This window comes from Bison bison, unplaced genomic scaffold (genome assembly GCF_000754665.1).
Source record: "Bison bison bison isolate TAMUID 2011002044 unplaced genomic scaffold, Bison_UMD1.0 scf7180017864309, whole genome shotgun sequence".
In the NCBI taxonomy this organism is placed as follows: domain Eukaryota; kingdom Metazoa; phylum Chordata; class Mammalia; order Artiodactyla; family Bovidae; genus Bison; species Bison bison.
The window spans coordinates 7,399,422-7,425,133 of NW_011494881.1; the positions used below are offsets into that span (position 1 = coordinate 7,399,422).

At 38.4% G+C, this 25,712-nt stretch overlaps 1 protein-coding gene across 4 annotated transcripts; it reads right to left on the minus strand.

Annotated features, from left to right (window-relative positions):
* Nucleotides 1-39: 39 nt before the first annotated feature.
* Nucleotides 40-25,517, minus strand: ANXA7 (annexin A7). Of its 4 annotated transcripts, XM_010852282.1 has the most exons (15): nucleotides 25,422-25,517; nucleotides 23,289-23,352; nucleotides 22,078-22,132; nucleotides 19,863-20,067; nucleotides 19,179-19,280; nucleotides 18,502-18,566; nucleotides 18,026-18,091; nucleotides 13,870-13,972; nucleotides 13,551-13,645; nucleotides 10,977-11,090; nucleotides 10,566-10,736; nucleotides 7,687-7,857; nucleotides 7,531-7,606; nucleotides 6,369-6,481; nucleotides 40-3,983 (listed from the first exon to the last, which is right to left on the minus strand). In XM_010852282.1, the coding sequence occupies exons 3-15, from the start codon at nucleotides 22,129-22,131 to the stop codon at nucleotides 3,861-3,863; spliced, it is 1,458 nt and encodes a 485-aa protein (XP_010850584.1). In that variant the 5' UTR covers nucleotide 22,132; nucleotides 23,289-23,352; nucleotides 25,422-25,517; the 3' UTR covers nucleotides 40-3,860. The 4 variants fall into 4 exon arrangements, with proteins under 4 accessions (XP_010850584.1, XP_010850586.1, XP_010850585.1 ...); XM_010852284.1 differs by lacking the exon at nucleotides 18,026-18,091 and having other exon boundaries at nucleotides 25,422-25,516; XM_010852283.1 differs by lacking the exon at nucleotides 23,289-23,352 and having other exon boundaries at nucleotides 25,422-25,504.
* Nucleotides 25,518-25,712: the final 195 nt, after the last annotated feature.

Consider the following 25,712-nt stretch of genomic DNA (forward strand, 5'->3'; position numbering starts at 1 on the left):
TTCTAGTGCGCAATATTTACACCATAAACAGACTCCAAGTATATGATGTTAATGGAAAAATTTAATACATTTGAAATTCAGCATTACCTCAGAGTTGGAAAGGCAAAATACAATAGCAAAAACCTGGAAACAACCCAAAGGAAGAGAGGATGAATACACTGATAATATATTTAAAAAATCGCATATTACAAAGCAGTCGAAATGAATGAACTATAGCTATTCACCGTGTGTATGAATCTTAGCAGTATACATACTTTAAAATGTTACACTGTTAGGAGCCACTTGAGGGGGGCTACTGGCCAGATCAGACAATTTGAACATCAAAGTAAACAATAATAATGGATTACAATCTGTTGAATAAGATAGGAATACACAAGTTCACATTGATATAATGAAGAGAAAGGAAAGCTCTTTATAGCAGTTGAATGCCAATCCAATAATGGAGAGGAAATGATTGAAATAGAGAATTACCACTTGGCACCAACTATAGGAGTGGATGATTTAGACAGGAGTCTTCAGTGCTAAGGCTGGTATGTGGAGATTTGATAAGGAGTAGTTTACTGGCATGATTTTGGAATACTAATCAATTACAAAGGGAAAAACAGTGAATTTAAGAAGCCAGCATGATCAAGTGATCAAGGTTAACATCACCAGTGTGGGGACGAGTCTACATTTTATGCCTCCTGATGAGACTCACTGAGAAAAGCAAAGCATCATTTTGTGGTATTCCTACAGACAAAGGACCCAGGTTGTAAGCCATCCTATAATAAAAGCTTGTACCTTTTAATAAAACTGTAAAGCTACAAAAGACTGGCAACTCTTCCAGATTAAAGGAGTCTGAAAATACACAACTAAATGCAGTACGTATTTCTGTATAGGATGTTGACCCAGAAATGAAGAGACATTGTTGGGATAGTGGGCAAAATTTGAATAGGCTTACTAGATTGGGTGGTAGTATTATACCAATATTGATTTACTGATGTGGAAGATTGTTTGCCATTATGTAGAAGAGTGACCCTGTTCAGGGGAAAACACCCACTGGAGTGTTTAGGAGTGATGAGACAGCATGACTGCAGTTTGCTCTCTCAACCCACCAACAGTTCAAATAAAGACCAATAACAAAAGACATATGCACGCACACACACACTCAGAGTAAGTAATGAACCAATAAAATGTTAACTGTATGAGAATCTAGGTAAAGAGGACATGGGAGTTCTTCGTACTGTCCTGGCAACTTTTCTATACATTTGAAATTATTTCAAAACAAATTATTAAACTATACACACATTCACACATTACTTTCCATGGATAGTCACCAGAGTCTAATTTTAAAAATAAATTGCATTTCTGCTAATAAACATGTTAAAATTATAAAAATTGAGAAAAATGCTTTTAAAGTTAGTGTTATAAGTCATAAAAGTTCTGAAATATAAAAACATGTAACTGTTGAGTAAGACGTTTCTCCCTGGATTTTTTCCCAAGTGAAGATTGCGACTGTATTTGTGTTGAGATAACTATCCTGCCTTACACACATCGTAATCTTTTTTGGGACCATGTGGCTTGTGGGATCTTAGTTCCCCAAACAGGGGATCAAACCTGGGCCTCTAGCAGCAGCAGCATGGAGTCCTAACCACTGGATTGCCAGGGAATTCTCAGTAACCCAGTTTAAAAACAGGCATTTTAATATTTTCCCAAAGAAGATATGCAAATGGACAATCAAGAAAATATGGCCAATCAAGAAAATATATTCATTAGTTATTAGGGAAATGCAAATCAAAACTGCAATGAGATGCCACTTTACATCCACTAGGATGGTTAGAATCAAAGAGACAATGATAGTGTCGGGAAGAATGAAGACACTGGGAGCCTCATTCACTGATGGTAGGACTGTAAAGTGGTACAGCTGCTTTGGAAAATAGTTTGGCAGATCCTCAAAAAGTTAAACATAAAGATACTACTGCCAGCAATTCCACGCCTATTATTATAGCCAAGAGCATTGAAAACTTGTGTCCATAGAAAAGTTTGTGCGTGAATATTCATAGCAGCCTTATTCATAATGGTAAACAGGTGAAAACAACCCAAATGTCCATCAATTGATAAATGGACAAGCAAAATGTAGATCCAAACAATGGATTATTCAGCCATAAACAGAATGAAGTATTGATTCATGCTACAACACAGGTGAACCTTAAAAACAGTACGTTGATTAAAAGAAGCCAGACACAAAGGGCCACACACTGTGTAATTCCATTCATACATAAAGCCCCCAAGAGGGAAATCCATAGAGACAGAAAGTAGATTAGTGACTGCCAGGGGACAGGCAGGAAGAAAGGAAAGACGGCTTGACTGCTGATGGGTGTTAAGTTCTCTTTTTGGGTGATGAAAATATTCAAAAATTGATTGTGGTGACTGTTGCACAAGTGTGTGAATATCCTAAAAACCCACTAAATTGTACAGTTTAAAAGGATGAATGGTATGATATATATCAATCTTTAAAAGTTTAAAAATATATTCCTCACAAATTTTCTTCCTTTAATAACTTACACCCCTTTTCCTTTACCAAATCCTATTGCTGTTAGTTATTTTTCCAAAATCTATGTCAGAAATCTACCTTGGCCTGTTACCCTTCTACCAGTGTATCTTGCTTTCGCCTCACACTACACTTGTACATAGGCCTCTCTCTCTAAGAGTCAGGTTGTGTCTTATACCACCTTGCATGTATGTCCCTTGGTACTTACCCCCAAACAACTGTTCATTGAATTATAACTGATATTTACTCTTCTTTCCCTCAATTTTTACTACAATCATTCACCATATATATATTAAATACCTGCTTTGTGCCAGGGAGTTCAACAAAAAGAACAAATAGGGTTATTATTCTCAGAAGAATTTATAATGTAACAATATCCTTGTATCCTAAGTTTTGTTTAGATCACCCACTAGATTACAAACCTCCTTCCTTTGTACTTTCCCTAACTACCTATTGTAATGCTCAACATAATAAGCAATTGCTCAGTACTGGGAATAAACCCAGGTTTGAAATCACACTGCTATAGCACTGAGTTCCTGAACGACTTCTCCAAAGAACTAATATTCAATCTCCCAGGAAGATGATTTAAGTTTCATTTATTTATTAATTTGGCACCTTTTATGTGTCAAGCTTCATTTTCTTGAATCATGATTAAACTGCAACTAAAAGTATTTTATAATTTTTTTTTTAAATCAAGGGCCAATAAAGATCTATAGGCAGTCTTAGTAGACATAAAAGTAGGCTATATATTTTAGGCATATAAACATATAATCTCTTTTTAAAAAGCTGCTACAGCCAATACTAAACTATTTTCTATGTGGGAAGTTCAATGTTTATGAATATAGAATACTGATTTATGTGAAGTAAGATGCAAATTACTCTTTTAGGTCAAAACAGCTGAATTTGTTTTAAAAAGTAATACAATTTTGACATACTACCAACTATAACTGTCCAATGGAAAGCAAAGGGTTTATCTAATGTTCAATATTATTTATTAAAATTTATTCAATATTATCACACAGAATTTGAAACTATTGTGACTTTTACTCAATTTGGTGTCCTATTTAGAATAAGAGCAGTGAGAATTATGCTTTACAAACATTGCATTATTACTTCATCATTGTGATATGGCTTTACTTGATTGTACATAGAGAAAAAAAGAACATTGGAATTAAGGCAATAACCACATGTGCAAACCAAGCACAATACCCTGACACGGTCCTTAGTAAAAGCTCTTTTGGTTAGGTGAGGGTTGATGTTGCTGCATGCAGGTCAGTCATTGCTTTGAAGATAAGCTTTGAATAGCTTCACTCATTTATAAAAATCTCTCCTACTGGCCCACAATGGCCAGAAGAAGCTTTCGGTAATCTCCACTCGTGTCACTTGCAATCATTGTGCCCAGCGTCTTCTGATACATCTGACTGAACATCTGTTTTATCTGGACAAGATCAATCTGCATGCAAGACACGATATTTGTAATATTAGAAAAAAGTTAAAGAAAACTGATAATTTATTAAATTGTTCTTTAATAGTGAAAAGATCCTAAGTATAACCAAAGCAGAGGGGAAAAAACACCAAAGGACTGACATTTTATAGCTAGCATTTCTACCAGCACTAACAAAGTGTTGGCCAGGATGCAGAGAAGTTGGAATCCCTGTTCACTGCTGGTAGGAATGTAAAATGGTGCAGCCACTGGAAAACAGTATAGTAATTACTCAAATAAATAAAAATAGAATTACCACATGACACAACCATTGCACTTCTGAGTATCCACAAAAGTGAAACACAGGCTCAAATATTTGTACACCCACGTTAAAAGCAGCATTATTCACAACAGTCAAAGGGTGGAAGCAACCCAAGTGTCCATTGACGGATGAAAGGATAAACTAAAGGTAGTGTATACATTCCCTGGAGAAGGAAATGGCAGCCCACTCCAGTATTCTTGCCTGGAAAATCCCATGGACAGAGGAGCCTGGTGGGCTATAGTTCCTGGGGTTGCAAAGAGTCAGACATGAACATGATGTATACATACAATGGAATATCATTCAGCCTTAGAAAAGAAGGAAATTCTTACACATGCTACAATGTGGATGAACCCTAAAAATGTTAAAATGGACAAATACTTTATGATTCCACTTATATAAATTAGCTAGAGTAGTCAAATATTGCAATACATAAGATAGAAAATAGAAGGGTGGCTGCTAGGAGTTGGGAAGCAAAAAAATGGTGAATTATTGTTTAATGAATATAGATTTTCAGTTTTTTTAAGTTGAAAAAGTTCTGGTGGTGATGGTTGTACAACAATGGGAATGTACTTAATGTCACGGAACTATACACTTAAAAGTGATTAAAATGGTAATTTTGTGTTACGTGTATTTTATTATAAAGAAAAAAAGATCCTACTTAGAAAATTTAAATCTAAAAACAAAGACACAACAAAGTTTTTCCAAATATTGTATTATAGTTGTCTTTTAAAAAATGATTTACCTTCTTTCATATAATTTCATAGTATATGCTTCTTTCAATTAAAAAAGTCTACTAAATATACTAAGTCAAAGAAAGGAATACATTTGAGGCTATATTTAAGTAAAAAGATAAAGATAAAACTTTAAGTTATTTTATTATACAGTGCATGCTAAATTTTAAGAATTTCTATGTCCAATAGGGTTGATCTGCATAGGTCTTTCATACAGCTTCCTGTTGATTTTTTTTTTGGCAGCGCCTCACGCTTGCAGGATCTCAATCCCTGAGTGCCGAACCTGGCAGTGAAAGTGCCAAACCCTAACCACTAGACCACCAGGGAATTCCCTCATCCACTTTTTTACATAAGCAAAATGAAACCCAAAAGATAAACTCTTCTTGAATTTCCTGGCAGTCTGTTTCACTAAAGCAAGTCTCTCACAGCAGGAAAAAGGTGAACACTATGCTTTATACAACCTCCGCCAGCAGTGAAAGAGAGCTCTTTCTTAACGTCACTCATGGACTGACAACCAACGGAGGAACTTTTAAGAAATTAACATTCTAAGTGAGACAGAGAAAGACAAATACTGCATGATTTCACTTACATGTGGAATCTGAAAAAACAAATGAACAAATATAACAAAACACAGTCATAGACACAAAGAGCAAACAGGTAGCTGCCAGAAGGGAGGGGGTTGGGGGTGGGAAGGAAATGGGTGAAAGAGTAAGAAGTACAAACTCCCAGCTGCAAAGTAAATGAGTGAAGAGTATGAATGAGTGGGGAATACAGGCAATAACTAAGTAGTATTTTTGTATGGTGATATGTCATAATTAGACTTTTCACGGGAATCCTTTTAAAATGTATAGAAATATAAAATCACAATGCTTTATAACAGAAACCAGCAGAGTACTGTAGGCAAATACACTTCAAAAATGAACAAACTCAAACAAAAAGATAATAAGATTTGTGGTTACTAGAGGTAGCGGATTGAGGGGGGCAGATTGGAGAAAGACAATCAAAAGGCACAAACTTCCCATTATAAGATAAGTTACTAGGGGTGTAATATACAATGTGATAAATATAATTAACACTGCTTTATGTATAGACAGTAAATCCTAAAAGTTCTCATCACAAGGAAAAATGTTTTCCTTTAATCTCATATTTTGTAAGATGATGGATGTTCATTAAACTTACTGTGATAATCACTTCCTGATGTATGTAAGTCAAATTTCTATGCGGCACACTTTAAATTTATACAGTGAGGTATGTCAATTACATCTCAATAAAACTAGAAGAAAAATTGTGTTTAATATTGCTAAGAAAAAAGAATCAATACTCAAAATCAAGTGAAGATCAGACAGAAAGTGAGCGCCTCACCTCACTTCGAGTGACCACAATCCTGACCAGGGTGGAGTCATCTGTGCCGGCGCCTTTCATAGAATAGTAGAGCCTCTCAGCAAAAAAGGCAGGGCGGTTCAGGGCACACTGCACTGAAAGTGAGAGAGGCTTCAGACGTGAAATCATGACAAAGATGTCCACACACCAGCTTCATCTATCACTTCCAGCTGCTTTTGATCATTTCCTATGTAATTATCTCAGAAATCTTAGGTGAGTTGTAGAGTGCTCTCCCCCTTGATTTTTCTCAGCATCCATCTTTCTTTCCAGCTGCATCAGATAGTCTACCTTCAATTCTACAAGATTCCCTCTGGCCAGTAAATCCCATTTTCTCTCCACAGATGCAGTCACTTAAAATTCTTAACATTTTCCCCCCTTAACATGAGAAAATGTGTAGCAACTGTACCCTGGTAATACCTAACTAAAAGGAATAATGACTAAAATCTGAATTCTAGATGTCAAATGTATCATTTGACTGAAAGAAGGATGTAAGACAGATTCCAATATAAATAAGAAAACACAGACTTGAGAATGATAATAGGAAAATTAAGTTAGCAAAGGCTCTACCTTTCACAGAGATGGACTAACTGTACATTATTGTGTTAGCTACAATTACAACAGTAGTATTTATAAGATATTCAATTGCTAATACCAATGTGTTACTAATATTCTCTTTAGTCTTATATTCTCCATGAGAACAAAATTTCCATTTCATTAAGCGTCTGGACGTCAGGACCAAAAATTGGGTTTTTAATTTCAAATGGAAAAGAGTCTCATTTGGCTAAATACTTGAAAGGCATTTGGGGGCTCAAAATGATGCTTTGTGTGGTGGCACTCTCTAGTTTCCTTAGGGCTTTCCCATTTACCTTAATGGAAATGCTGCAATCCGTTATATACTTTTGTATAGTCCTCAAGAAGGGCATAGAAAATCACGACCAAATAATTCCAAAACAATCCTATTTGATCACACCACCAACCATTCATAGGGAACTGCATATAAAAACATAGGATTATCTTGTCTCTGCCTAAGCAGACTCCAGGGAGGCTATACTAAGAATCACCACTTAATGGGAACAACTATTCAAAGCCTCACTCATTTACAAACAAAACAAAGCAAATCACGAAAACAGGAAAAGTGTCTTACAGATGGTCTTTAAACCGCTTTCAACATTTCCGGAAAACTCACGGCTGACACTGTTTAACAAATCTCGATTAGCCATCTGTAGACAAAAAAGTATAGGGGTTGAAATATTTTGACACCTTAAAATAGAAGCAAAATCTTCAAAAGAAAAGCTCATACCCTGGAATAGGCCTCCATGGTAGCTTTCAGTTGAGGAAAGCTTCTTGTGGCAAGAATCATGTTAAAGCAAGATTCATCTGTCCCTAGTCTCCCCTCACCAGCCTGGTAGAGACGCTGAGCATCTTCCTGAGCCAGTTGGTGGTTAACATTCTGGTTCTCATCACGATTTCCCTGCAAAAAAAGGAATGCAGGAGTTAGAAGAAAGTGATACAAGTCTTATTTTTAAAACAAGGTTTTCCAATCTGGTCATTTTTGAATTTAAAAGGACAATTTACTAAAAATTAATGCATAAAGTTTGTCACGCTTATCTTTCATTTCCAAAGAAACTATACTAGTGTAACTAATATTTTATTACATTGCCAACTATGGATTTTATAATGTAGATCATGGTTTGATGACGTTATATTAAAACGAGAGGTTTTACAGGGCTTTGAGAGCTAAATTAGAAAACGTTTCCATAAAAAATTACACAGACATTTTACTTTTGAAGGTATAGAAAATTTTACTGATATTCAGTTTAAAAAGCTTTCTCGATAGACTAAAGAGACAGGGATTCTTAAATAAATCACTCTTTTGGGTTTGATCCTTGGTTTACAAGCTGCGGGGTTTTTTTGTTTTTATTCAATAAACATTTCTCCAGTAGCAGGTACTGAAAGTCTAGGTATGATACAAACCACAGAGATTGGAAATGATTATCACTACTCCATTCCTCCCATGAAGGAGATAAAAGATGTCTCCAAAGAGTGAGTAGGGCTACAACCAAAATCTCTGGGAATTAAATGCAGGCTCAGAGCAGGGAATGACAAATGGCCCAGGAGAGTCCAGGAAAGCTTCTCTGAGGAGGTGCTTTGAAGGGTGGTAACTGGGCCAGGAGAAAGAGACTGGTATGTATTGAAACTGCAAACTATAGCACCTCCAGAGGCTGTGGCCACACACACAGACTCATGATCCAGCAAGTCCTGAACACTAACAATGCAGTCACTTCCACCCTCTGGGAGAAATCCCTCGGCCATCAAAGGAATTTCACTTTTCGCTTCTCTGGTAATAAGGTCTCCTTCCATCAGTCCAAGTTCTGAGCCAGTGAGCACTGTCTCTCGTCTAGCTTGGAGAGAGACGCACTGAGACGTCCCAGAAGCTGGATATCCCTGAACTCCAAGGTCTGAAGTAACTTTAGATTTCTCATGATGAAGCGACTCCTAAGCCATGCTTTGAGGACCTGGTCTCCTAGGAGATAAGAACTACCACTCAAATTAACAAAGTATGGTTCTGCTTAGCTGGGATTTAAGATCAGCATTATACTGAGTTCCACTTTATATTCACCATGTACCTGAAAGGTATGGAGCACTTATTTTGTACCAGGCTGTATTAGTCAGGGTTCTCCAGAGGAACAGAACCAACAGGATGTGCTATGTGGTGGGGCCACAAGACAAGACAAGGCCCCTCCCTCCAAGGAAGTTAAGCCAAAAGAGGAAGCATATAATATAGAGGCTCCGTGAACTTCCTTTCATTCATCCAAGTGTAATCTTAATATGTAAGTATTTATTATGAATGTATGCATAAAAATGATGCGTGAGACTTTAAGAAGAAGCTATAAATAACACAAGTACTGACAGGCTGTATCAATTTATAGACCAAACTCTTCCCTGGGATGGGATCGGGGAGGGAGGGAGAGAGGAAGCTCTGGGCCTGAATAAGAGTAAAGCTTATACTTGGGTAGTTGGTTTCTCTCTAAAACAGAAACACAAACCCAAACAAGGAAAAGGTCGCCCTCTAGAGTCTTAGTGTCTGTCTGAGGAACAGAATGGAGATGTGTTCCTTGAAGGTTGAGGAACTGTTGTCTGAAGAGCACTGGCACAAGCAATGTATAGAAGCCTATTCTAAATGGGCTGAATACAGCACAGGCAATAGGAGCTCAACAACAACTCCCCAGATGACTGCCTTTGGCTTCAAGCACACAATATGGTCCCATTGTCCTAGAAAGCCACTTCCAGGACAAGGGCTCTTTATTTTGTAAAATGGTTGGGCCCTGAACCCTGCATAAAGAGACATTCAGCACCTCATTAAAGTCTGAATACTCGTTTTTTAGCATTAACTCTGTTTCTGATTTTCTTTTCCTGCTAACCTACCCTCCTGCTCTGTTACTGGTTGAGGTAAATTCAATGTCCTCCCACCATTTGCTTTGTTTTCTCACTTCCATACCCACACGCTCTGGCACACTGCCTTTTCTGCAACTACATCCCTTTGCTCTGAGAGCCTGTCTACTTTTAGAATCTTCAAGACTGTCCAACCTTGTGCACTAGCAGGAGAGCCAGTAACTCCTGATACCGAATCAGTGTGCTAGTCTTTTGCATCATCTCTTTCAAATATACCCTGATTATTTATAGGATCATTACATATACCCTATTTGGAGAATTTTCTGCAACTCTGCCAGCACATCTAGGGAATCAGAACAAGGACGGTACTTAAGCACAGTGTTTCAGTGGATGCTGACATGTTTTCTGCATTTCTGTCTCACTCTTATCGCACTGCATGGCAGACCTGCATATCTTCAGCCGATGGTCCCAATTAACTGGCAGAACAATGCTAACCTTAAAAATACAGATGCAGCTTCATTCTAAGACACAGAGCCTCAAGTTGATTTCTGATTTCATACAACCTTCATGTGGTTAATTGCTGACTCCTTACAACAACCAGATTTACAGAAATAATTTTCAATACAGAAACAAAGAAACCCATACAGATGATTCTCTGTTGTCCCTCTTAAAGATGTCAAGATTCCACGGGGGCTAGATATTAAAAGGAATAAAGAATGCCCACTGGCAGTAGGCAGTAAAGAATGTTCCCTCCACCAACACTCAGACACTGAATTCAATACTCACCTGGCACATGGATACAAGTAAACGTTCAAAGTGCCCTGAAGTATCTGACCTAATGTCCTTTTCAAGGTCTCGTCCAAATTCTGATTGATAACATCTGACTATTTCTCGGATTTCCTGGTTTGTTCTTGTGCACAAAATTTCAATCAACACACGTTCCTGAGTTCCTGCTCCCTATGTGAAATGAAGGGAGAATGAGAGAGAATTACAAACAAAAAGCAAATTTCTGGAAGTTATTAAATCTTAATGTTCTACCAAACATAACTTTGGCCTCCAGACTGAAGAGCTCTATATATTCAGATGGTATAAAATAATGTATTGGTTTACCTGTCACTGTAAACTCAGAACTGCATAATTTATGGGGTTTTACATTTGAAATAGGATAAAATACTCAAAGTAAATGCCATATAGTACCTTCATCGCATTCCGTAAACTCCAGGCATCATAATACGTAGATGGCATGAACAGGGCAAGGATCAGTTCTTCCATATTTCCACTTAACTCTGATTTAAGATCTTTGATTAAATCCTGTTACATAACAAACACAAATTCAGTATATGAGCTCTCCAAATTTTGTTTTGCTTAAAATTTTTAAGGGAAATACGAGAAAAATGGAATTGAACTACTTTAAGAAAACCTCAATTTCTGTTCAGAATATCATACACTACAGAATTAAGTATTTAAGCTTATTATATTCAAGAAGATATATTTTAGTTGTTCTATTAATAAATACTTAATAATAAACTTATTGTAGTTCCGCCACTATACCAGGTACCAAAAAAGAGGAATCGGAAACAAAGAATAGTTCAAATTAACAAAATGATAAACACGTATTTTCTTAGTATAAAAAACTGTTCTTGTTTTATGAGGAAGCAGAAATCATCATCATTGTGTTCTTATTTGAGAAGAAAAGACAAACATCTAAAAACTAAAATAAAGCAGCCTGTTCTCCAGCACCGGATGAATAAGCAGCACAGAAATAAGTTGAAGTAGGAAAAGTTAAAGTGGGCTAGAGAGCTTCAGAGAAAATTTTAGTGAAGGTATTGAAGAGTATGTAAAAATTAGCAAAGAGAAAGGAGAAAGATATTTCAGGTAAGGAGGAGGGACACAAACAAGAACAGAAAAGTTGTTCCTAGCCTTGGCTATATGCATTAAAATAATCTGCAGAATTTTTCTAAAAAAAAAAATTATGTCAAGAATGAATACTCAGAGATTCTGCATGTGTTTTTAAATTTGGAAAGAAATTATGATATTCTGCTCAGGTTGAGAATTACTTAGTATAGACACAAGAATGAGCAAAATTTTTTCAATGGGACAATAAGACAACCAATTTTGTTACGAATAATGTTTTTAGACATTAATAAAAACAAAGTTGTAACTATATTCTTGGATTATTACGTTGAATACCAAGCTAAAGAACATGGATTTGATTCTGCATGCTGGGAGGAGTCACTGAAAATTTTTATATAAGAAAACAACAGGCAGTATGGATTATAATGACCAAAGATATATATGAAATTTAGCCTGCTGGAATATTTAGATAAGGAGTAATAAAGGTTTGGGTTTGAGTGGTGACAGTGTAAATGGAAAGAAAAAAAGGAGATAGAAGACACATTTCTAAAGAGCCTTTTTACAGATTAGATCAACAAGACAAGCAATAACCAGTTGCCAGGACAACGCAGTGCCTGGCATACACAGGCACTGAAACAATATTCACTGACTGACTGAGAAAGAAGAATGTGGGACCAAAGACTCCACAGCTGGCTAGAGGACAGGGTTTTTACTAATAAGAAGTCCAAACAAAAAGTGGCGGTGGGTAAGGAAAATAGTCTGGGAATTTAGTTTTAACTCAAAAGTGATACATGAGAAAATTTAGGACAAGAAAGCACAGACTACATGTGAACTAAAGAAATTCATAAAACAAAAAATATTTTTGTGAGAAAAATGAGTCTGATGTTGAACCCTAAGGGAAATCTAGACCTTGTGTCGCTTAAGGAGCCTTAAGAGTAAGGAAGTGGACTCTGGGTTGGGCAGAGAGGGAAAGCAGAGTAGAAAAGATGAATCAGGTCAGTGGGCCTCTACTCCCACTCTGAGAAAAGTTAATTGGATCCAGAGAATGTCAGAAAACTTTTAGGATTCCTATCTGAATGACAAACCAATGCTACCCACTCTTGCCCTTTATATTTAAGAAGCCATGGCACCTGTCAGCCATAGAACCTTGCTGGATTTAGTCACTGATCATCCACTCAACAAATATTTATGTGGCTATCTGTTATTGTTCCTGTCCTTGGTACTATAAACACAAAGATGAATATGACATGGTTTGCCCTAGGGCAGCTCACAGTTTTTAGGGAGTGGGCACTGAGATTAGCTACAGTAGAGGTTTTACAAAATGCTATGAGATCACAGTGGAACAAGCAATGAGAGAAACTTCACAAAGTAGCTTAAACAAGCCAAATCCTGGAGAGCTTGTCTGCCATGCAGCAAAAGAAGAAAAGGTATTCCAGGACAAGAAAACAACATATATCAACCACAGAAGCATGTGTGCAGGGAATGGCAAGAGGTTCTATAAAATTGTAAAACAGGATATGTTTACAAGGAGGGAGAGAAGTGAAAGATGATGCCACAGGCCAAGAATAAGCAACGGCCACATAAGAAGTCCTTGAATCCCACTTCAAGGAGAAGACTGAGAACCAAGGTACTGATTATGATTATGGTCATAATCTACTTTCTACTGAACGTGTGTCACCTATCAGACATAGTAAATGGGTATGATTATGAGATCAAGGACTACTCTAGAATTGGAAAGGCTTTTAAGAGAAATAAATATTGAATACACCTCTTCTGGGGTCTCTGAAGTCTAGCTGTCTCTACTTTATACTTATCAGTACTAATAAAAATGTAGTATCCAACTTGACAGAATTCAGGGCCTACAGGCCACTGTTCTTGCTGAGTCCTAAAAAGAAAATGAAACAAAACAAAACATACCTTGCCATACATGGTCTTAAAAGCTGCTTTAATTTTTTGCCTTTGGTCATTGGAACGATTGGCCACAACATCTATAATTGCCTGCTCGTCTGTACCTGAAAGAACCACACATGTCTAAATAAGGATGAGGTCTCTGTGGGGTGCTCGCTGAGGACATTTTTTCGATTACAAGGTGCCTGGTGCTCTGGTGCTAGATTAAATTGAGGCGTGTGCACACAGGCTCACATATAAACTTGGTTTTGTGATATAAACCTTATTTTTACTTTATATCCAATCACTTGAACTTACTATAAATAAGACAAAAATACGTTTTCCTTACCAAAACCCTTCATTGCTTTACGAAGAACTTCAGCATCTCTCATGGCATCAAAATTGGCAGCGGGTCGGATTGTTCCATGAGTTCCCTGAGTCATCGGAGCAGGCTAAGAACAAGAGGCATAAAATCCAAGTCAGTTGTTGTGGTAATCTAATCCTTTCACAATATATGCTATGCTATGCTATGCTAAGTCACTTCAGTCGTGTCCGACTCTGTGTGACCCCATAGACGGCAGCCCACCAGGCTCCCCCGTCCCTGGGATTCTCCAGGCAAGAACACTGGAGTGGGTTGCCATTTCCTTCTCCAATATATACATATACCAAATCAACATGTTACATACCTAAAACTAACACAATGTTCTATTTCAATTGGGTTTCAATAAAACTGGGAGAAAAACAGTACGAAAAAATGTTCAACATCTTTAATACAAGAAACACTAGCTTAAAAAAAAAAATCCCTCCCAACTCAGGTTTCTCTGCTAATAAGACAACAACTTAAGACTTCTCCAATCATCACTCTTAGGCAAGAAAGCCAGTGCTGAGATTTCAGGACAAGAATATTTATTTTTGTGGCGGAACAGATACAGACCATCCTTCTCCTGCCAAAAGACAGCAAGACGCCAAACTTTCGGGAAACAAGACAGTCAAGCTTGTGAAGTTAGTCACAATCTTTCTATGCCTTGGTTTCCTTCAAGGGAGAATAGGGGGGAAAAGAGATTGATCCCTGAGCAGTGTGAGATGAGTGGCAGTGTTTTATTTAAAGAATATAATAATGGCTTTAGGGAGGCAGAGTCGGAGTTGCCCAGTGAGATTTCAAACAAGCAATGTAATTTTGGTAATCTCTCTTCATTTTCAGTATAGGCTCTGATTATTAGACATAAAATAAAACATCTTACAATAAGAAAAGCACAAAAAAGGAAATTGATGACTAGAGACTCTTGGAGTTATTCATCAATTTTTTAAGGATAAACCAAAAAGCAAAACAATGGATACATTTTTTAAACACCAATCTATGAAGAAATTTAAAAATCACCAATGACAAAGACCACAGTAATAAGTGTTTCAGGCAAGAATCACTAATTTGATGCTAAAATTAGTGGGTAAAAGTATAATGTGTATACTTTGTAACATTACAGCAGAAAACCTAGCAGACATCATCTGAAACAAATGATCAACACCAATTATCACCAGGAAGAGGGCACATCAACAGTAAGTGCCTCCTGGTAAGAGGCACTAGGGGCACAGCACCACTTCTGTGGTATTCCTGTTAGAAAGGCATGACCTAGATTCACTCAGAGGGACTTATCAGACAAACCCAAATAAAGGAATATTTTACAAAATAACTGGTAGTACTCTTCCAACGTGTCAAGGTGATGAACAACAAGGACTGAAGAACTATTTCATATTAAAGGAAACTGAAGAGACATGGCAACAAACGCAGTGTTTAATCCTGGATTTGATCCTGAGCCGAAAGGACATTACTGGGACAGTTAATGAAATCTGAATAAGGTCTAAAGGTGGAGTAATAGTGTCATTAAAACATTAATTCTTGATCACTGTATTTATGTAAGAAGTAATATTTGGGGAATCTGAGTAGAGGGTATGTATATAGGAATTGGCTCAGTCAGTAAAGAATCTGCCTGCAATGCAGGAGACCTGGGTTTGATCCCTGGGTCAGAAGATCCCCTGGAGGGGGAAATGGCAACCCACTCCAGTATTCTTGCCTGGAAAAATCCCATGGACAGAGGAGCCTGGCAGGCTGCATACAATTCATGGGGTCGCAAAGAGTCAGACACCCTTAGTAACTAAACCATATATAATTTTTACAACTTTTTAATGTTTGAAATTATTACAAAATTAAGTTTAAAAATTCTGAATACAAAGTTATGAAACAGTTTATTAGTTTTCTTAAAAGACTCAAATCAGGGCTTAAGGGAGATGAGATGAGACAAGATGATATCCCACCACATTTTTTAAAAATTAATTTTAATAATATATTTTATTTAACCAAGTATTTCTAAAGTATCATTTAAAGATGAAATCAACATCGTTTCAAAATATAAAATTATTCAGCTGCTATGTAGGCAACTGAAACTGTATTTCAAGTTATACCCATTGAATACAGCAATATGCTAGCCTGGAAAATCCCATGGACGGAGGAGCCTGGTGGGCTGCAGTCCATGGGGTCGCTAGAGTCGGACACGACTGAGCGACTTCAGTTTCCCTTTTCACTTTCATGCATTGGAGAAGGAAATGGCAACCCACTCCAGTGTTCTTGCCTGGAGAATCCCAGGGACGGGGGAGCCTGGTGGGCTGCCGTCTATGGGGTCGCACAGAGTCGGACACGACTGAAGCGACTTAGCAGCAGCAGTGGGGACAAAGTGTTTGGGGAGAAGCAGACCAGACCATCTTTCAGCAAACACTTTTACAGTCTGTAATTCCTCCCACTCATCTATACATTTTTTCCTACCAATAAGCCTAACAATCATCTGTCACTAGTTTCTAAGCTAGCAATGTAAGCAAAGAACTAACAAGAAATATTTGTATTGTGGTTTTAAGGAAAACTAAAAATATTCTACTTGTAGCATATATTCAAGTTGAAAATTTTTTTCAACATATTGCCTTTACATGAGGCTTAATGTATCAAAAACTATGAAAGTTTCCTTTGATGTAACCATTGTGACTAAAATCCTAAGCAGGGCAGAAGGTTCTGTTTAAAATACACTGAACTAGGTAGAAAGAGAAACCAACTCCCATCAGGTACTGTTTGATGACTCGCATTTTGTCATCTTGTTTCTAAAAACAAAAACAACAACAAAAACCTATTTCATTTTTCATCTGGAGGGAAAAATGGCTTTGTTTTATTCTTTGTTCAAAGTCTAAGTTTGAAGTGTCTCTTGTCATCGAGAATACTATCATCCTGCACGCATTATTTTGAACTCGAAATCAGGGTCCATGTTTTTGAGGTCAAATCTCTAACTACAGAGGATTTCCCAGCACAGCAAAGCCCATTCTATCAGCCACCAAGAGTTCCACCCTTCGACACCCATTTGATTCCAACCTTCTTGCTGAAAAAGTGCCATAGAATTAGAACTGGATCAATCAAGAGAGGTCACTTGCCTGAACTACTCAACCAAGTCACACACACAGCAACCAACCTCCACCAGCGGATTTTCAGTGACAGGGAGCTCACGAGGTAGTCTATTCCATCTCCATCTAAAAGCTCTTCCAAAATCTACTGCTCTGTTAACTGCCTGGTTTTAGTTTAAGGTAGTAATTGTTACACAAGATAAGCTGCAGGTATATGTGTATTTTACTTTAAGTGTTTTTATGTTTAAAAATCTTTTATATTCAGTCATAAAATGATGTCTTTAAAAGTATATGCATGCTTAAACTAAACTAAAATAAAAATTCTCATAACAAATGTTTAGAATAGCTACAGATTTATAATATGATTAACAATCAACTTTCAACGATTTTTTAAAAAAAGAAGTGAAAGCAATTTACTATGGGCTTTCAAGGAATATCATTTACTCTATCAGTAAAGTAGCATATTTTAACAAAGAGACTGCTGTTCTGAAAAGCAGAAGAGCTAGGATCTAGTCTCAGCTTTGTCATTCACTAGCTGTGTGGCCCGGGACAAGTTCCTTAATCTCTCTGGAGCTCAAATACCTCAAATCAGGAAAGTAAGCCAGAAAATGGCTAAATTGTTTCTTTTCCAATACTGTAATCCCTTTCCCAACCCAGCTGAAGAAAAAGCTTAAAAACGCTAGACTTTTATGAATAGACAGTATGAAATGAGAAAATCAAGATAAAGTAAACATAAAACTGCTTATGTTCCTAATAACCTGCATAGGGTATAAAGGAATTAACAAGTCAATTAAAGAATAAAACTTAATATTAAAGTAAGGAGCTACACTGAAATGGGGCAAGGATTTGATATATGGGAGACCTTCTGAGACTACTGAAAAATCAATTTAACAGACATTAATCACTATCATGCTTAAAGGGCCTGCCAAGCACTACAGGGACATGAAGATAAAATAGCTATCGTGAGCCCTCGAGGAAGTGGTGAGAGACAAATACACAAGAAATTAGAAACAAATGAAGGCACGTTTAGGGGACTGAGTGATTAGTGAACATTAGAAAACCTTACTCACTTCACTGCTATAATCCCAAGAAACAGGAGAGAAAACAGGATAGGAAGGAAAGGATTCTGTATTGATCTGAAAGAAGAGTGGAAAGTTATAAAGGCAAAAATGGAAAATAAAACCATACTTCATAAAACACGGCTAGAAATATCAATCACCCAGCCACCTGAGTTCATAGTTATACTGCCAGCAAGGGAGGAGGAAAAAGAACTAAAACCAATGCCGAGAATCCAATCTAATGACTGACTCTCTCTGGAAAAAAGAGTATGGGTGTCATCACCTGAGAGAAGGGACCTATGTTTGTCTTATCAAAGTCATCAGGACACGGGTGGACCAAAGCGCATGGAGTCTATCAGAAGCAAAGATTAAAGTCTTAAGTGTCTCTTACAGACCATCTTCCCCGCTTCAAGGAAATCTCTAAGATCAATAAAGGCGTAGGGCCCTTCTTTAGCAGACTTAATTTAAAAGACAGGAACCAAAAATACCTGACTAGGGTAAGGAGATTGTCCTCCAGGATACTGAGAAGGCATCGCTCCCCCAGGAAAACCACCTATATATTAAGAAAAAATACAGCAAAAGGTATTAACTGATTTATTTTTTCAAAACAGCACTGATTTATTACGAATATGGAAACATATGAGAACACTCACACTTATGTTATTCACTAGAATAATTTTTAAGTATCATGATATACTGAATCAAAAAACAACTTTGGTCACAAGGACCTTTAAAAATATTCCATGTTGTAATTTCTTTAAAACAATTTAACACAATTTCTTTAAAAATAATACTTTAAAAAGAAGAACAAAATAGTTGAACCAGATTAAATTCTGATTCTGTTTGGAAAGGATGGCAGCACACGGTTCTGGGCTCATTCCCTTCGTGTTACACGAATGACAGAGAAATTCCTAAAGGTTTCGTTTTTTTTGGCTTCAGGAGAGATAATTTTTTTTAATTGAAAAAAACTGGTCCTTCTTTCCATCTTATGATTAAACCTTTTTTATCAGGTTAATACATTTTCATGAAACCAGATAGTACCTAATAGGTATTTAGTATAAACATTTACTAAAGATGATCCCAAACACAAACTAAGTTCTTTCAATGGCAACTGAAAAATTCAAAATATCAAGCCATTGTGCTTTTCTGGACAGTTGATACCTACCAGGCAGTGGGACCTGTGCTGGGCCACCCCCATAAGACTGTGTAGGTGGCTGTGGATAGCCAGGAAAGCCTGCTCCACCTGGTGGGGCTCCAAACCCTTGGCCTGGAAGAAGAAGAAGAGAGAAAAATAAACTATAGTGACAGGTCTCATGATCGAAGTGAAAACTTTACAAATAATAAAAGAAATAATCTATAATGCTACAGTAGCAGTCCCTTTGGTCTAAATTCAACTTCTCAACAACTCCTTCCCCATTAAAAAATACATTAAAAAAATGTTACTTCTTTCGTTTGCCCTAATGACTTACAATATAAAAGTGCTAAGTTTTTTCTTTCTTTTTTTTTTTTTACATCTTGTGGCGAGAGCTGTCCTAAGGTCACAATCATGCTAAAATCAAATGTCTCAATCAGTTCTTAAGATTACAAATCATCAAGTGAACCATTAGTCCTTTATGACCATGAGATTTATTCTAATTCCCACAGAATTTTGGAGATCGCTCCTGAGAATTCTCCAGCTTTCATGCCTCCTCAGAATCTTTATTCCTCTACCTTGCCAGCTAAGTCCTTACTATCTAAGGTAGAAAGCAGGCTAAGAGAAACTCTGATTTCATACAAAACAAGCAGGAACAAAAAGGATTAAAGAGACAAGAAAAGAAGTGTTACACTACTTCCACAACCCACGACTCACCTCCAGGATAGGATGGAGCTCCGCCTGGCTGTGGGGCACCAGGATAGCCTCCAGGGGCTGGATAGCCACCAGGGGGAGGGGAGCCTCCAGCTCCTGGGTAGCCACTACTTGGTGCTGGTGGGTAGGCACCTCCTCCCATCGGAGGGAAACCACTAGGATAAGGATACTGACCAGGAGGGGGGAAAGATGACTCCTGACCCGTAGGCTGAAAAACCAGAAAAGTTTTCAAATGACTGTGATCATTGAGAAACAGAACCTAGCTAAGAAAACAGAGATAACTGTTAAGATCTAGCTTATTCTTTTACATATTAAAAAGCCCATTAGAAGTCCTGATATCTCATATTAGTTTATCAGTATAGTAGTTTGTCAGGATACCTGTCAGAATTCAGTTTTATGTAAATCTACGTGTGTTAGGCAAGAAGAGTCTGTTTCTCTATTTGGGAGTGTCTCTTTTCAAACCTCAAGGCTAAAAAAAAAAAAAAAAACACCTCAAGGCTTCATGAACAACTAGCAAAGCTCAGTATAGTTTCTTCATTCTCCTAGCACCTGGAAATATGGGAAAGACCTGCCTCTCTACCCTAAAGAGAAGAATTCATGGCTTTCTTGTAATACACCTGGACCTGTGTATAACAGAAAGAATAAAAAAGTGACCTGAGCACATACTAGGTGTGACATTTGGGACCTCAATTCAGATCACGCAATGTCTAAGTCTGAAGAGACTGTTGTTGTTTAGTCACTAAGTCGTGTCCAACTCTTTGAGACCCCATGGACTGTAGCTGCCAGGCTCCTCGTCCGTGGGACTTCCCAGGTAACAATACTAGAATCAGTCGCCATTTCATTCTCCAGGGGAATCTTCCTGACCCAGGGATTGAACCCACTTCTCCTGCTTGGTAGGTGGATTCTTTACCACTGAGCCACCTGGGAAAAAGCCCAAAGAGACTGTTACACGTTCACTAAACTTTTTTCCAGGCCACAGAGACTACATTTCCCAGGATATGACTGAATACTGGTAAAGGACAGTGGACAGAAGTGGACAGAAGTAATGTACACCACTTCCAGCCTGGTCCCCATGACTTCCTGCCCAATCCTCTAAGATGTCTCTTCCTCTCTCATTTCCTTCATTTGCCAGCTGGAAGCAAAGAATCCAGTGGAGGACTCCAAAGCACTAGAGGATGGTAGAGTCAATATACTAAGGCAACAGAGGATAGAAGGAGCCTGAAAACCCACAGGATGAAATGGAAAAAGGTCTCTTAGCTCCCTACCACACACTTCCCCCATCATCCCCACCACTGACTTCTAGGAGACTGGAGTAAGCAAGAAATAGGTTTTTATTGTGTTGAGCCATCGGGATGTTGAGATTGTCTGTTTTAGCATTAGCCTATACTGACAGAAATGGTTGCCAGAGTCCAGTTTAGTATATAGGGACCTGGGAACATAGTTACAAATTTCATTTCTCTTATGACAAATTCAGGAGAACTATATATTCACTTTACACACAGGTACACATATTGTCACTAATCCATATAGGCCCCTCTTTCTATTTACCCAGAATTACAAAGAAGCCCTACATACTTATGAGCATAAAACTGAAATACACTAACCTCAGCTATGAGGTTAGTCCTCGGAACAGTACAGGTAAACAGCAAAGTAGAACTTGGTAGCACATTTATAACATGTACTCAGAATACTAAAAGTCTCAGAACTACAAATCCAGGGCCTTCTAATCCACTGCAATTTGTGTTCTCTGAGTCAAGCCCTTCTTAATTTAAACATCCAACACACAGGTTAAAAATCAGTGACTCATAGGATGGATTTAGTTTACATACGTGTTGTATTGAATCATACAGTATTTAACATTTTAAAATATGCATTTCCCAATTTAAAAAAATGGGCAGTTTCATATAAAATCTAGATTTTATTTATATTTAAGCTTTACTTAAAGAAATAGAATATCCAGCAACACTGAATCAACCTCCCTGTATGGACACATCAGGCTGAAGAGGACTAACAGGTGCCTTTCCATAGGTGACGCAAGTCTTTGTAGTTCCTCCACAACCCTGCCTTCACTCACGTACTCTACTCAGTACTTTTGGCTGTTTGAATTTATGACCGCTGCTCTAGCATATTTGTAACATCTGTCATGGGTTGGCTGGTCCTATGCAACACCTGTTCCCAGGACATGAGCTATTTTAGTATCCTAAGTGGCAATACTTACGGGATATCCAGGGAAAGGTGGGTAGCCTGTGGGCGGATAGCCTGGGTATGACATTCTGTAACAACAATAAGAAATGTCCTCTGTAATTTCATATAAGGAATAAGACCTTTGAAGATATACACTGTCACAATCTAAATCAAATCACATCTTCTGAAAGAAAGAGCCTATCAGGCAGGCTGACTCAGTGTTCTGAGATGGGGCCCGAGCTTCTGTATTTCTAACTACCCTTCCCGGTGATGCTGTTGCTGCTGGTCTGTGAGCAATATTTTGATATCAGAATATTTAGGCATTTCTGAATCTACCATTTAATTTGGCAAGTTTATCAATGTGTGTTTTGGCTCTTCTCCCCAGTACAGCTATAAATGATTTGTATTTCTCTTTTATCAAGACCCCAAACAATGATATATACATACTAATATATATAAAATAGATGACAAATAAAGACCTACTGTTTAGCATAGGGAACTTTACTCAATTCTCTGTAATGGGTTACATGGGAAAAGAATCTAGAGTGGATATATGTATAAGTGATTCACTTTGCTATATGCCTGAAACTAACACTGATATACACAATACTGTAAATCTATACTCCAGTTAAAATAAAAAAGATCCCAAACAAATCCAGTTCAACATTTACAAAAACCCATAATGTAATAAGCACTGTTCTAGGTGCTGATAAAGAGATGAGAGGGGCAGGGGGAAGTAGCCTGCCTTTTGAATATATAGTACAGGAAAATTAGAAAATAAATTTAAATTATTATTGTGTCCCTTATGACATAGCACAGTGCAGAAGCTAAAAACTTGCTAAACTGAAAATGAGTGGGCATATATCTAGCGGAAGTTAAAAATTATTAAGAAAGATAATAAGAATACTGATTCAGACAGTTCTGAACCAGTCATCTGGGATCCAAAGACCTGGATGCAAAGGATGTTAAATCATTTTTTTTTCCCTTCTTCTCCAAGCCCAGTTGATAAAAGGAATAAAGGAGAAGCAATACCCTCTAAGAACAGTCAGAGGGACCAAGGGTAAAAGAGGTCAGGTTCCAAAGAAAAAGTCTGAAAATAATTTATGGGAGAAATTAATAATAATTTTAAAGACAAGTGTTATAGCACCAAAGACTACATAAGTTATTTAAATTTCTGAATCTCAGGAACTGTTCCAGTGACAAAGTCCTATTTCTACAGTCTAAAACTACTACATTAAGTCTTACCTTAAAGGGTTCTAGAGGAATTATGCCAACAAGAGTGTCAGAACAGAATGAAGATAAACACTATCTGCATATAAGAAAACAATGCAACTTTAAGAAAGTGAATCTGGGTATATTTTAAAGAATAATAATTTAAAAGAGTAGAATGCAATGCCATTTCCAGGATGTACTTTATAAAAATACTTACAAAAATGCAAAATTATTATACATACAAAGCTATTCATTACAGCACTATTTGTAACAAAAAAAGGTTAGGGAATTCCCTGGCAGTCCAATGGTTAAGATTCAGCACTTTCACTGCTAGGGCGTAGTCGGGCAACTAAGATTCCACAAGCCATACAGTGTGGCTAAAATAAAACATTAAAAACAACCTAAAAGACCATTAATAAGGGACAGCTAAAACAGATTACAGAAAGCCATACAATAAAATGTTACGCAACTATTAAAAATGAGCAGCTCTCTTATATGTATGGCTGAGTCCCTTTGCTGTCTACCTGAAACTCACATTGTTAACTGGCTATACTCCAATACAAAAGAAACAGTTGAATTAAAAAACATGAGCAGCTCTCCTTTTATTCATATAAGAAACCATCTCTAAGTCACATTAAGTGGGAAAAAAGCAAGATGAAAAAACTGCATAGATACTCTGCAACGAATTGTGTAAAACATAGTTATTTGTATATAGAGAATATCCCTGAAAGTAGACTCAACAAAGTAGGAAACAGTACCTCGGAGAGGAGAACTAGAGCATAAGGAGACTTTTCAAAGTAGCGATAGACCTTTTGGAATTATGCATGTATCATCTATTTCAGATTTTAAAAGCTTTTGTACAAAGCTTAAACAAACCCAAGGGTGACTCAACAAACTACTCAATTTTGCCCAAAGAACAATTAGACTTTACTGGTGAACCACAGCTTTTACGTCCTTTTCAACATTCTTAGTCAGCAACTAATTTTTAAAAGACTAGAAAAGCATTCCTGGTTCTCCAGACCATCTCCACCCAGTGAGTCAACTACTAAAAGGGTTGGGTCTCCCTAGGCAAGTCTCAGAGATGGCATGATGCCCAGGAACACAGGAGGTAGCTGTTCCAAATTTATGAAACAAATGAAACAAAACAGGAAGGGTGAATGAAGATGGCCAACAGTAGATACTACGATTTTCCAAAATCTGCCTCTTGATTGGGAAGGACCATTTAAATCTGTCAGCAAGGGCTCTTCGATAAAGAACTGGAGGCAGGTCACCACCAGTGAGGACTGAAAGGCTTCGGTTTGCAGTAGTTCTACCTCCTTATCTAGTGCTTGAAACCCCTTCCCTGACTGGTAGGTAACTCATTATACTCATTATCTAATTAGGACAGGTTACTTTATCAGATCAGTTCCCCACCAACTGGCAGAAATTAAGGAAGTTTAGAGGCAATTGGACGACTTCTTTCGTTTCTGTCACTTTACGGTGGACATCAGCCATCTTCTTCTGAAGAAGAGTTCACCCAGGTTAGGCTCATATCCGCATAGGTTTGCTGCCGTTTAGGAACTAGGAATCAAATCTGGAATGCTACTTCCTACAATAGTTTCCAAGAATTATAAACCTGGGCCAATGTACAATTTCAGGCTTCCGCATTCGTCCTAGGGCTCACTAAGCAAAGTACAAATTCCCCAAGTTTCCCTAAATTTGCTGTGTCACCAAGAAATCTAGTCGGACTCAGCTGCTCGCTGGTTTTCCTACTCAGCTCTCCTAGAGGGCCGCTTCAGCAGGCCCATCCTCTGGCCTCAGTCCCTCCACCTGTGGTCCACCTGCCTGCGCCGGAGGCCTCACTGCTCCCTAGGATCCCCGGACAGACGAGGGGCAGAGACAGCCGGCGAATAGGACTTCCCGTGGTCTGGCCACCTCATCGACCCCGCCCGAATGCACCCCCGGCCGAACGTCCCCACCAGGCAGCCCGGGTCCCAAGATGCTCGCACCGACTCGCCGGCCACCCCTGGGGCCTATAGGCCCCTCCAGCCTCCCCCCGGTCCCCCGTGCCGGTTCGAGGCCGCAGGCGGGGCCCCGCCCACTCCCGGGTGGCCGGCCACGGAGCTGGGCGGGGCGAGGTAACCGAGGGGCAGAGGGGTTGCAAGGGTAGGGGGCGCCGTTCCTCACCTGACCCCGCGGAGCAGCGTCACGGCCCAACCTGGTCCGGAGCAAGATGGAGCCGGGGGCGGGTCCGGGAAGGGCGGGGCGCCCGGCCGCCACCGGAGCCCGTTAGGGCCGCAATCGCGGCCGGGAACGCCTCTGGGCTAGGACAGGGCGGTGACGGCGGGGCCCGTCCGGGCGACCTTTGGGACCCCGGCTCGGGCTTTCCCTTCGACCCCGAATCGCCGCTCCACCTGCGAGGAGGAGGTCCTTTCGGGTGCACCAGCCAGTTTTATCACAGTTCCTTCCGGGCTCTCT

What these genes read in the sequence shown, in the direction of transcription:
- ANXA7 (XM_010852282.1), bottom strand. Translation starts at nt 22,131, where the DNA reads ATGTCATACCCAGGCTATCCGCCCACAGGCTACCCACCTTTCCCTGGA. An exon ending in AATCTCCTTACCCTAGTCAG is followed by an intron (nt 18,092 to 18,501) that starts GTATTTTTGGTT and finishes CTCTTCTTTCAG; the next exon opens with ATCAATACAGAATCCTTTCC. An exon ending in GTTTACGGAATGCGATGAAG is followed by an intron (nt 10,737 to 10,976) that starts GTACTATATGGC and finishes CATTTCACATAG; the next exon opens with GGAGCAGGAACTCAGGAACG.